Here is a 13,166-nt window from a genome sequence, read left to right as displayed (position 1 = left end):
GACAAGCTGCTTTTAGATATTCCTTCTGTGGTTTCTGGCTTTTGGCATGTACATTTTCTGTTAATTGTTAGAAAGACCTGTGTTACCATTAAGAGGAATTTTAACTTCCATTGTTTTCCTTATAGGATGCCTGCTGCATAAAATTCCTTTTTGGCTCAAGATTTCACTGCAACTTGTGTATGCATTTATTACTTAGAAAAGAATCTGGCTAGTAATTTATGGTCAGTTTGAATCTTAGTGAAACCAAATATAAGATTGACTTTTGAAAGTTCTAGAGCTTGGTTTTTGATTTCTATAAAAATGACATTCATTTTCATTGTACTTTTAAAAATATGATAGTCAATGAAACACAGTCCTTTTGGTTAAAATATAGAAATCATGCTCTAAGTATTACAAATAGGAAATTTTATGATGCTTTAAATATAATAAATGGGAAAGTCTAGATACTTCCAAGAATTAGGTGAAGGAAAAGAACATTTCTTGATGGATGAAGGACCCTAGTTTTTCTTTAACTGCTTCCTGGAAGTATTGTCAGAATTGACAGTACTTGATTGGTGATACTTGTTTTGCTTTCAGTGGGTGAATTTTTTAGAGACATAAAATTTGACCATTTATATTTACAACACCAGAAACTGTAATCCACTTGCCCTAGTTTTATTCAGATTATAGGTTTCAGGTGACAATTATGTACTAGACCCATGAAGAGGATTTGCATGAATGTCTTCATGGAATTACAGCAAGTAGATATAAAAATAATAGTTTCAGCTCAGTTATTCACAAAAATGTTCCGCTGATGTTCTGGAAGTACAATTTTATTAGTAAAATCTAACTGTTGATTTTGCAATTTATTAGCCACATTTTTTTTTTTTTAAACTAAATAGGAAGGAGCTCACCAAAATGCGGACCAGTTCTACATTTTTCAGTGTGTATTTGTCTTCATTTAGTTCAACTAAATACAAATGTAAAACAATAAAATGAGATTTTTTCATCTTTATGTAAGTGTTCAGTTTGTAGTATTCTTATTTTCCTGTTTTCAGCCTTAAAATATTTGATACAATCTTTAAAGGTTTTTTCCAAAGAAGAAACAGAATCCTTTGAGAATCTTATTTATTTATTTTTTTAAAGATTTAGTTTTATTTATATGAAGGGCAGGGTTGCAGAGACAGAGGAAGACACACAGACATACACACACGCACATACAGAAATCTTCCATCTGCTGCTTGACTCCCCAGATGGCCAGGCCGAGCCAAAGTCAGGAGCCTGGAACCCCATCTGGGTCTCCTACGTGGGTGGCAGGGGCCTCAGAACTTGGCTCTTTCTACTGCTTCTCTAGGCGCATTAACTGGCTGCTGGATCAGAAGTGGAGAAGCTGGGGCTTACACTGATGCTCATGTGGGATGCTGGGCCTTGCAGTGGGCAGCTTAACCTGCTGCACCGTCGTGCCAGCCCTGAGAATCCTGTCTTAATACATAACTTCCAGCTTAGATTGTCAGTGGATTTTCATCATAAATCTTGAAATTTAATTAGGTGATACTGAGGCTTGGTTTTTTCAGGCAGCAGAGTTGACAGAGCAGTCTACTGTCTTGGGAATTCACATTTTTTCATCCTTTGTTACCTGCACTGAGGGAGGCCCGGTAGCTCTGTGACGTGGCAGCTCAACTGTGACATCATAAATCCTTCAGTGGAAACCTGGCTGCAGGCTGGAGCTGGTCTGCTAGTGCTGATCACATCGGAGTTGCAACATTGTGAGGTTGTCCCAGTCACAAGTGTCATTAGCAGTATTTTTTTTAATTGCAAAGCCAATTAAGGCTGTCAGTTGTATCATCTTAATACTTCTTCCAATTAACTGCTGTCTACGTGGGGTTTTTGGTGGATGTGGTGGCATCAGCATAATCTATGTTTCAGGCATCCCATAGAAGAGGACTACCCTTCAGGGGATTTGGAAGAAAAGGTAACTTCTATCTACTAAGAGTTCCTTCGCACACTCCTAAAACCTCATAAAATGCGGTATAAAAACTATGAACCATTTCATGTTTTTCAGCTTTTGTTTTAAAAGATTTTATTTATTTTAGCGGTAGAGTTACAGACAGAGAGGGAAAAACAGCGAGGAAAGATCTTCCAACCACTGGTTCACTCCCTAAAAGGCTACAATGGCCAGAGCTGGGCCGATTTGGAGCCAGGAGCCAGGTCTCCCACGCGGGTGCAAGGGCCCAAGAGCTTGGGCCATCTTCCACTGCTTTTCCAGGCCACAGCAGAGAGCTGGATGGGAAGAACAGCCAGGACGCGAACCAGCGCCCATGTAGGATACCGGCACTGCAGGCTTAGCCTGCTCTGCTATGGCGCTGGCCCCTTTGGGTTGCTTTTTGAGCAGTTGCCTACTTGATTATTGGCATGGAATAGAAATGCTTGCAGCTCTTCCTGTGACTCCTCTTCCCGAGGGCCTTCTGAGCAAACGTGCCCTCTAGGCAGCCGTCCACAACAAGCAGCCTCCGCCCTGCTCTGCCCTCCCCGTGCCACCCCTGCCGTCGCCTGCTGACTGCTGCTGCCGCTTTATTTTTCTTCTAAGAAATGAGCCCTTCTTCTGTTCACTGCTGAATCCCACTATTACACAGTGGACCAAGGCGGGCTCCCAGCGTGTCCTGTGGTGTATTTCCCTATGATTTTTGCTTATGAAAATCTTGAGGAGTTGGGTTTTGGCCTAGTTAGTAGGATGCTGGTTAAGATAGCTGTGTCCATGGGGCCAGTGCTGTGGCATAGTAGGGTAACTGCCGGCATCCCATATGGGCGCTGGTTTCGAGTCCTGGCTGCTCCACTTCTGATCCAGCTCTCTGCTGTGGCCTGAGAAAGCAGTAGAAGATGCTCCAAGTCCTTGGGCCCCTGCACCCGTGTGGGAGACCAAGAAGAAGCTCCTGGCTCCTGGCTTCAGATCAGTGCAGCTTTGGCTGTTGCAGCCAACTGGGGGGTGAACCAGTGGATGGAAGACCTCTCTCTTGCTCCCTCCCCCTCTCCCTCTCTCCCTCTCTACCCCCTCCCTCTCTCCCTCTCTCTCTCTGCTTCTGCCTCTCTGTAACTCTGCCTTTCAAATAAAATAAATAAATCTTTAAAAAAAAAAAAATAAAAACCTGCGTCCCATCTTTAGTTCTTGGTTTGGTCCTGGCCCCAGCTCTGGGTTCCAGTTTCCTTGGTAATGCACACCTTGGGAGGCAGCAGGTGGCGGCTCAAGGTTTTGGTTCCTGCCACCCATGTAGAAGACCTGGATTGAGTTCCCATGTCCTGAGCTGGCCCAGTCCCAGCTCTTATGGGCATTTGGAAAGTGAACTAGCAGATGGATGCGAGAGATCCATTCATATTCTAATATTCTGTCTCCCTCTCTCTGCCTTGCAAACAATTAAGTACCAAGAAGAATATCCATGTGTTTTTGAAAAAGCCATTATACTCTTCCCTGTTCTAATAAACAAATAAATCTTTAAAAAAGAATGTAAAATAGTGCCACTTTTCTCATTAAATATTTTTTGTTTTGGAAAACATTTTTTCATAAAGTGTTTTTTACATATATAATGGACTTATGAGCATTATTTCTTAAAAGGTTTATTTATTTTGAAAGTCGGAATTATAGAGAGAGAGGCATAGACAGATAAATCTAAGCCGGCGCCGTGGCTCAATAGGCTAATCCTCCACCTTGCGGCGCCGGCACACCGGGTTCTAGTCCCGGTTGGGGCGCCGGATTCTGTCCCGGTTGCCCCTCTTCCAGGCCAGCTCTCTGTTGTGGCCAGGGAGTGCAGTGGAGGATGGCCCAGGTGCTTGGGCCCTGCACCCCATGGGAGACCAGGAAAAGCACCTGGATCCTGGCTCCTGCCATCGGATCAGCGCGGTGCGCCGGCTGCAGCGGTGGCCATTGGAGGGTGATCCAACGGCAAAGGAAGACCTTTCTCTCTCTGTCTCTCTCTCTCACTGTCCACTCTGCCTGTCAAAAAATAAAAAATAATAATAAAAAAAAAAAGACAGATAAATCTTCCATCTGCTGGTTCACTTCCCAGGTGGCTACAATGGCCAGTGTTGGGCCAGGTCGAAGCTGGGAGCTTCTTCCAGGTCTCCCATGTGGGTGGCAGTGTTCCAAGCACTGTGGCCATCTTCTGCTGCTTTCCCAGGCCATTAGCAGAGGGCAGGATTGTAAGTGGAGCAGGCAGGACGTTAACCAGCGCCCTTATGGAATGTTGGTGTTGCGCGTGGCAGCTTTACCTGCTGTGCCGCAACGCTGGCCCTGAATAGTATTATTTCTAAGTAATAACCAAGTATTTGAAAGTTGTCCGGTTTTAATTTCTAGTATGGTGGATATCAGTAGGGAGGGCCAGTGAGGTGCCGAGGCTGCTCCTGCTAACTTAGGAGAGGCAGCTGTATCGGTGTTTTCCCAACGGTGTGTCCGGAAGCTTCAGATCAGCCATAGGAGGAGGACGTCGGTGCTTACAAAGGCTTGTGGAAAAACGAGCTAAAATATGTTTACTTTGGTGCAAAAAATTTGAAATTACTGTGTGATTTTTTCAATACTTATTTTCCACGAACTTTTTGAAGAACTACGTATTTATACCAGAAACCAGCAGAAGCTACACTTCTCTTCCCAAGATCTGGTTATTAAATGTGTATCTGTACTTGATGGAAACCATCTAAGCACTGTCTTCAGTAATGTTTTAAAGGGCTTTAAGGTGTCCTGAGACGACAACGTGTGAGGATCAGTCGCATGGAGAGAGATCTTTTGGTAATTTGTCAGCCTAGGGCTGAGTGCCTTTGTGAAATTCAAAGTTGCCTTTTGTGCTGGGAACATTTGTAGAATAGGTACAATTTTTTTTTTTTAAAGATTTATTTATTTACTTGAGAGGCGGAGTTATAGACAGAGAGAGGGAGAGACAGAGACAGGTCTCCCATCCACTGGTTCACTCCCCAGATGGCCAGGAGTTGGGCTGATCCGAAGCCAGGAGCCAGGAGCTTCTTCTAGTCTCCCACGTGGGTGCAGGGGCCCGAGCACTTGGGCCATCTTCTGCTGCTTTCGCAGGCGTGTGTGTAACCTGCTGCGCCACAGCACCAGCCCGGGTCCATTCTTTTTAATTGTAGTATTTTGGTTGTTAAACCTGCTGGTTCTGTATGGGACGATCCTTTCCTGTCCCCTTGTGATCCGAGGGGGACAGTTAGAGCGGCGGGTGAGCTGAGCTTGTGCGTTGGGCTGCACATTGGTTATCTGTGCTGCGGTTTCCCCCTGACGTAGTTTTGGCTCAGATCCAGCTGGCTCAAGCTCTGATTCTGTGCACAAGTCCTTGCCTGCGGCTCAGGCCCACGCTGCGGTCTCTGCTCCGTGCTGCTGTGCCATCCCTGGCCTGGAAGTGGAGCAGTTGGTTCTATAGCTGTTGGTGAGCCGCTGTTTCTTAGGGTCAGCTTCACTGATTCTGCCCTAGTGTGCCTAGCGTGATGGCCACACGGTCCTCTTGCATGGATAGAAGATTTTTAATTTTTGGATTGCCTGGGAAAGATGATGTAAATCAGCCTATAGTTTTCCTAACTCAGCTTTTGGATAATTCTGTCTCAAAGTATTGGTATAGGTAGATTGGAAATCACTGGTGTTCCTCCACGTGAGGTCACACACACAAGCGTTCCTAACTGTTGGATTGTGTGGTTCTCCTGCCGCTCAGAATAGAAACTGGCTTTCAGAACTGGTCTTCGACTGCTTTGAGTAAGTCGTAATGAATAGCAATCTTAGTGACATTGAGCAAAGTTCCTAAAATGACACAAGCCCACAGGGCAGCGTTGTCTAGCACTTAGAAGGTGTGGCAGGCTTGGTGACTAAGGGGAGGCATTCCTGGCATGGGGCTGGTAGGGCTAGACCTCGCTGGAAGGCACCGAGGAGCTGGGAACTGACTCGCTCCTCTGTGCCAGCCGGGCCGCGCTTCTGGGCTCTCTGCATGCTGCCCTGGAGGGGAGCGAGTCGGGGACCACCTCGGCTCCCAGACAGGAGCTTCCTCTGGGCCGGAGACACAGAGGACGTGGAGGGCTTGGATTTCTTTGGCCTGTGCCTTTTTTGTGATTATGGGGGCATAAAAATTGCTATGCTTACTGTACACTGGTACCGAGCGTAATGCTAGAACGGCATGTGTGGAACATTACGTTTATTGCAAGATAATCCACTGGTTCTTAGTTCCAGCCCCCGTTTCTCTGAAGTGAGAGAGGGTAGCTGTGCCTTGGCCTAGACGAGCTGTGCCGTCACTGCTGGCAGTCACGAGGTCGTAGTGAGGTAGTTTAACTGCTTTAGAACTCTGCGCTCGGAACATTCTTAGCCACTGACGCACGGGCACCGAAAGCGAGGAGCATGGGTTCTTTAACATCTGTTACCTCAGAGAATGCCTGTTCCAGGACAGTAGCCACCTCCTGATGGTAAGTCCCCGCTGGGTCGCCGCGTCCAGAAGCAGGAAGAGCAGCGAGAGGCCGGTGCAGTAGTGAGGCGTGTTTCTCGGAAAGGAAGCCGCAGACAAGGCCCAGCTCTAACCCTCCGCGATGATCACTCTTGCAGGTTTCTGTAGCTGGATCAGGCACCGGAAGAGGCTCTCCGGCCGTAACTCTAGTGCAGTTACCTTCGGGCCAGACTGTGCATGTCCAGGGAGTAATTCCGACCCCACAGGCACCGGCTCCTCACTCACCACAGATACACACCGTCCAGGTCAGCGTCCTGCCCACGTGCTAGCCGGCGGCGTCGAGAGCCGCCGCCGCCTCCTTTCTCCTTTGTCAACGCGTGGGTCCTTATTTTTCACCGTGAGCTTTCACTCTCAAGTTTCTGAATTAGCAATGTGGCGGATTTCTTTTCGGGCGTGAAGTGTCACGTGTCCTGCTAGATGGCTGGGCTCGATGTAGGAGGAGCTGCAGTTGGTCGTCAGCCCCGAGTGCACCCCGGAGTCACTGCCTGTGGGCAGGTCTTGCTGCCTCGGGAGTGCTGTGTGCAGAGCTCTGCGGGGGCTCCCAGAAACGCATGCAGGTTCTTTGGAGAAGGTGTCTGGCAAACGTCAGGTCTTGATGGTGTTTGCACGACCGGTTGAAGTGCAGTGTGTGTGACTCCTAGCACGTCCTGGCCCGTGCCTGTCACTGAGTGTTAGGTTCATCAGAGGAAAGCCTGGGTTTTGTGGACTTAGTGTTGTGCTTGCAACTCATAGCTGTTTTATTACTGGTTATTCCAAGGGTGGCCTAAACCCTGAGGACTTCACAGCACAACATTTTTTTTCATCAATAGATGTAAGTTATTAAGCATGTGTATTTAACATATTTTTTCTTGTTGACTAAACTTATTTTGGTTCCTTTTTTGGGGGTCAGTTTATTGCTCTGACCATTTGAACTGAAGTGGTGACCAAAAAACCCATGTGTGAGGGGACTGCAGGTGCACGCACTCCTCCTGCCCCTGCCCTGTGTGTTAGAGGACCGCCCGTCACAGGACAGACGAGGGACGGGCCGTCCGTGGGCGCTCAGAGCTCGCCGTGTCACTCAGAAGTCTAGGAGTGATTCTCGTCATTCTTGGTTTCTGTGCTGACCATTAATTCTGAGTCTCCTCGGGACTAAAATTAGAAAACAAGTCTTCCTAACCTGCTTTTTTTGTATTACGACTTTCACTGGGACGCTGATGTCTATCTCTCTCTGTTTAGTTTGAAGCTGGGTGGTTTTTTGGAAGAAAGTATTTGGGAGAAAGTATATTTAGTAGATTTTAATAAAAATTGTTATTTGAATAATCTGATTGCCTTTGCAGAAATCAGCATTAGTGAATCTCGTCTCGGTGTTCGTAACTGTTGAGCCTCTGGGTTCGCCTTTCTAAAATGGGTAGAGTAGCCTGCCTCGTGCAGCGGTTCCAATTGTGACGCGTGTGGCGAGTCCAGTGTACGGAGTTCAGTGTTTAGTGGTGATCGTGTTGTCTAACGCAGCAAGGCTTGTCTTCGGTAAGCTCTGCTCGTTGGCTTCCACGTGTTTATGTGTGGAGTGTGCGTCACAAGAGAGGCATGGGTATACAGCCAGGAGCTTTAGGGAAGTTTATATTCTTGCTTGCACTGTTGATAATTCTTCTGATTTTCCCAAATCACATTCCCACATAATTGTAATACTGAGAAAAGTGAGTTTTCTGAATTCAGCTACCCTGGGCCCTCCGAGTAAGCTGCACTAAGGTAGACCAGATGTGCTGATGGCAGTCATGGGCTATGGAGGTTCATGCCTGTGGTCTTCTGATTTCCAAGATGGTCAGAGTGTGACATTGGTACTTGACTTGAGAGAGGAAGTCAGACCCTTACCTTCTTGAAGGAGAGACTCCATCAAGCCTCACCTCACCTACTTCTTGTACTGTACACCCTAACCTATCTCCTTAAATGCTTTGGGGGCCTAATCCCTAATTTGAAGACCCGGCTGAAGTCAGTGGTGGTACTGTGAGGAGAGCGGAGAGACTGGGGCGTGCTCTTCTGCCCTGTCGCTGGCTGGCTCACTTCCTGCTGGACTGCAAGGAGCGCATGTCTCTGTGCGTCCCTGCGAAGCTCCCTTGATGCAGGGACCATCTTCCCCGTGCGTTCCTGAGGAGCCGTCATCCCTGCCACTGCGTGCCACAGCTCAGTTCACAGCTACGGCGTCTGTCCGTGCGGCCCTCCCTAGCGCGCGTGAACCTTGTCAGCGTGGGCTCACCGTGTTCTTCCGCTCTGTGCCCCACACAGAGATCCCTAAGCACCGTTCTTTGAATGAGGGAGAAAATCACACATTTTTTATGATGCATTTCAGAAACTCTTATATTATAGGTAGCAACAATTGCAGAGACAGATGAGTCTGCAGAATCAGAAGGCATAATTGATTCTCATAAACGTAGAGAAATTCTTTCACGAAGACCCTCTTATAGGTGAGTGACCTCCATTTCCTGCCGTAATCCTACTTCTTCCAAAATGGTAGAATAATCATACGCCAGAACATCCTTCCTTGATAGATGTAGTGCGTCTCCTTCGTGCATCTACTTACTGTGTCGTTACACTGTGTTTTAGAAAAATCCTGAATGAACTTTCCTCTGATGTGCCTGCTATTCCCACGATTGAAGAAGAAAAGTCCGAGAGAGAAGGAACACCGCCTACCATCGCTACCATGGCAGTGCCGACTAGCATATATCAGACTAGCACGGGGCAATACAGTATGTATGCTGAGTTCCTCTGACAGTGCTGCTCTCAGTCCTCCCCGTGACAGGCACGCTGCATTCCTGACACAGTTGGCTCTCAGTGCTCCCTGTGACACACATGCTGCATTCCTGACACAGTGCTGCTCTCAGTCCTCTCTGGTGACACACACGCTGCATTCCTGACACAGTACTGGTTCTCAGTCCTCCCTGTGACATGCACACTGCATTCCTGACACAGTGCTGCTCTCAGTCCTCCCTGGTGACACACATGCTGCATTCTTGTGACACATTTGCTCTCAGTCCTCCCTGGTGACACACATGCTGCATTCCTGACACAGTGCTGCTCTCAGTCCTCTCTGGTGACACACACGCTACATTCCTGACACAGTGCTGGCTCTCAGTGCTCTCTGGTGACACACACGCTGCATTCCTGACACAGTGCTGGCTCTCTGTCCTCCCTGGTGACACACACGCTGCATTCCTGTGACACAGTGCTGGCTCTCAGTCCTCCCTGGTCACATACACACTGCATTCCTGACACAGTGCTGCTCTCAGTCCTCCCTGGTGACACACACGCTGCATTCCTGACACAGTGCTGCTCTCAGTCCTCCCTGGTCACATACACACTGCATTCCTGACACAGTGCTGCTCTCAGTCCTCCCTGGTCACATACACGCTGCATTCCTGTGACACAGTGCTGCTCTCAGTCCTCCCTGGTGACACACATGCTGCATTCCTGTGACACAGTGCTAGCACTCAGTGCTCCCTGGTGACACACATGGTGCATTCTTGTGACACAGTGCTAGCACTCAGTGCTCCCTGGTGACACACACGCTGCATTCCTGTGACACAGTGCTAGCACTCAGTGCTCCCTGGTGACACACACGCTGAATTCCTGTGACACAGTGCTGGCTCTCAGTCCTCTCTGGTAACACACACGCTGCATTCCTGTGACACAGTGCTGGCTCTCAGTCCTCCCTGGTGACACACACGCTGCATTCCTGACACAGTGCTGGCTCTCAGTCCTCTCTGGTGACACATATGCTGCATTCCTGTGACCCAGTGCTAGTTCTCAGTCCTCCCTGGTGACACACACGCTGCATTCCTGTGACAGTGCTAGTTCTCAGTCCTCCCTGTGACACACACGCTGCATTCCTGACACAGTGCTAGTTCTCAGTCCTCCCTGGTGACATACACACAGCTCAGCTTATGGTATTATATTGTTCCATTTTGAAATAGGTTGTTAGTACCTAAACCGTGTATCAGTAAATGCAAAGTACATGTTAACAAATTGAAAGATTTGTACTTACAGCTGTCATATTCTTTTGAAAAGTAAAATATCTATTGCTTGAATATAGAAGAAAATTTGGGGTACATAATCAAGGGAGGATTTTCCTAATTATGTTTATATCCATTTCTCGTAAAGGTAAAACGTACTGTTGTTTGTTGTCTTTATGATGCATGCCAACATACGTGTCTGTATTTCCCTCTTGTTGGCTCTGTTGCCCAGTTACTGACATTATACTTGAACCCCAACGATACCTTTGTGTCTGCATCGTGTGTAATGAATTGTTTCACTGCTCTCTGCTGTTCACTTGTGCTCCAGGTTTTCTTGCAGAGAATGGAACAGTCGCAAGCTCTCGCAGTTGGATAGATAATTTTATTTGAAATTTTACGCACTGAAAGCTGTAAATAAACAGATAAATTCACATTTAGTGGTGTGCATCTTACTGGACTATGAATCCTGTGCTTTTTGCTCTAATTAGAGCACTAGTTTTTCTTTTTTCCAGATTAAGAACGTTTGACACATAAACATAGTAAAAACGAGAGCTAGCTAGAAAGAAAAAGGACAAGAAAAAAGCTACTTAGGTTCTGAGTACGTGCAGTATTCAGTACTGTGTGTGTCAATATGGTGTTAGGATTGTAGATATGCTTCCCTTCAAAAAGTAGTAATATCTAAGAAAAAACCTCAAGTCGTAATGTAAGATATGGCTGTTAAAATGAGTTATGATGTTTCATGTGTGGGAAGGCCTTATATGGTCATTAACTTTTTGGAGTTTTTTTAGGCTTTTCTCGTAGTGGAGGTAGATTGGCAGTATCAGATGATTGCACTCACTCTCCTTTGTAGTTCTGGCTAGCTCCTACCCGGACACCTGCTATAAGTGGTATAATCTATTCCCCACCTCTTCTGGACTCTTGAGTGGACGTGTCCAAAATCAGACAAAGAATTCTCTCTACTGTCTGTAAGAATTCGACCTTGAGGGTTTCCCTGCGACTTCTTTCTGTCTGGTCTGGTCATGTGCTTTGGTCTGGCCCACGGGGCATATGTGGTAAGATGCCGGAACTGCGGATCTGGGTCCGCTGGCTGCTGGATGCCGAGTGCCCAGCCTCTAGGACCCCAGGGACACAGGTGGGCAGGCTCTCCTGACCACCCCAGCTCTGCCTTGGAGAAGTTTCCTTCAGTTACTGCAGCGGCTGTTCAAGTAGGAGACGCCCATTCTCGACGGTGGCATGACCGGTAGAGGTGCAAATTCCTGCTGAAATCGTGCGAAGACTTCTTAGGCTTGAGGGGCCATCGCAGATGTGTCGTCTCACTTCCTTGACGCTCCCTAGTGCCGCTTAGGAGTTCCCAGAGAGGATGATCCCGGGATCGGGACATGGATGCGTAAAGTCTCAAGTAATCGTGAAAACGTAGGAGGTTCAGAGAATGGCGAAGCCGGAGACAGCGTGGGGAGGGCACCCCGTTCCTGCCGTTTGCTAGATCGGTGATCAGAGCAAAGAGGTTTATTTTCCAAAGTCACGTTTCTGTCTTGGAAAGGCGAGGAATACTGAGCTGCCAAGCTGTGAGGTTGGCGTGAAGACAGAAGGAGAGAAGGGGAACGTAGGGGAGAAGCCAGGAAAGGAGAAGTGTAAGGTGAGTGTGGCCGTCTCGTACCCGCTCACCCAGCTGGGCCCAGCCTCTCCCCCTCCCGCTGAGGGGGCCCGGTGGCTGGGGGAAGAGAGGCAGGTGTTCCGGCTGAGAGCTGGCGAACTGCTCGCTTAGAAACCAGACATTCCTCTCTTTGGGACCTGGCGGTCCAGGACTCTCTGACTTAGGATTCGCCGTTTGGGCCAGTGGAGTATGATCCTGGAAACTGTTGCAGTGAGAAATCGTGGTGGTTCTGTGTACCCAGTGTGCAGGTAAAAGTGGCCATTCATCTAAAGCAACAGTGCCTCTGTTAAAAATGCATTTTTCAGGATTTGGTGTATTTGTTTATGTATTTGTTTCATGCAAAAAGTGGTTACTAACATGTGGATTTGTTGGAAGAATGTACTGTAATTGGAGCTTAAAGGTGCATTTACTTACATGCAAGAGCCATCCTATCAGTCCTGTTTCTTATTAGGAATAATACCAGGTTTTACTAGCTACACCTCTAGAAACAGAAAAAAGTGTGGTATCCTTTCCTTGTCAGAATCCAGGAGCTTGTTTTATACTAAAACTTCTGTATATTTTTGTGGGTTTGTTGGAGACATTTTTATAATTTTTTTATAAAAAATTGTTTAGGTTTATTTTTTCAACTTTTATGCATGGGTGTCTTCCCTTCAGCCTTAGCTTTTGTCGCCCTTTTCAAATGTATTTTATTACTTATTTTTAATTTGGTAAAATGAGTTTAGCTGGTGTTAAAAGCAAACAAAAAGTTGAATAAAATAAAAGTTAAGTGTACTCAGGTTTTCCCCATAAATATCTTTATTTATTTACTTATTTATTTTAAAGATTTATTTATTTATGTGAAAGGCAAAGTTACAAAGGGAGGGAGATACAGGAAGAGAGAGATCTTACATCCGCCCGTTCACTGCCCAGATGACCACAACAGCTAGGGCTGGGCCAGGCCACAGCCGGGAGCCTGGAATTCCATGTGGGTCTCCCACATGGGTGGCAGGGACTTGAGCACTCTGGCCTTCCTCTGCTGCCCTCCCAGGCGCGTTGGCAAGGAGCTGGATCAGAGTGGAGCCGCTGGGGCTTGAA

General features: G+C 47.2%; 1 protein-coding gene across 27 annotated transcripts in view; it reads left to right on the top strand.

Annotated features, from left to right (window-relative positions):
• CREM (cAMP responsive element modulator) overlaps positions 1 to 13,166 on the top strand; it is a 73,446-nt gene that overhangs the window by 38,385 nt on the left and 21,895 nt on the right. For 9 of the 27 annotated variants that reach the window (XM_051833471.3, XM_089312468.1, XM_089312467.1 and 6 more), the window contains 2 exons: positions 8,796 to 8,893; positions 9,033 to 9,175. The exons of 6 other annotated variants lie outside the window; for them this stretch is intronic. In XM_051833471.3, the coding sequence (XP_051689431.2) occupies positions 8,796 to 8,893; positions 9,033 to 9,175 (241 nt within the window). Of the gene's footprint in view, positions 1 to 5,900; positions 6,418 to 6,553; positions 6,701 to 8,795; positions 8,894 to 9,032; positions 9,176 to 10,766; positions 10,872 to 13,166 lie in introns of those variants that run through there. 12 more of the 27 variants (XM_051833459.3, XM_051833466.3, XM_051833465.3 and 9 more) reach the window with 5 other exon arrangements.

The sequence above is a fragment of the Oryctolagus cuniculus genome, chromosome 13, assembly GCF_051225735.1.
Source record: "Oryctolagus cuniculus isolate XC-2025 breed Fujian yellow rabbit chromosome 13, ASM5122573v1, whole genome shotgun sequence".
Taxonomy (NCBI): Eukaryota; Metazoa; Chordata; class Mammalia; order Lagomorpha; family Leporidae; genus Oryctolagus; species Oryctolagus cuniculus.
This window is presented reverse-complemented; position numbering and strand designations above follow the sequence as displayed.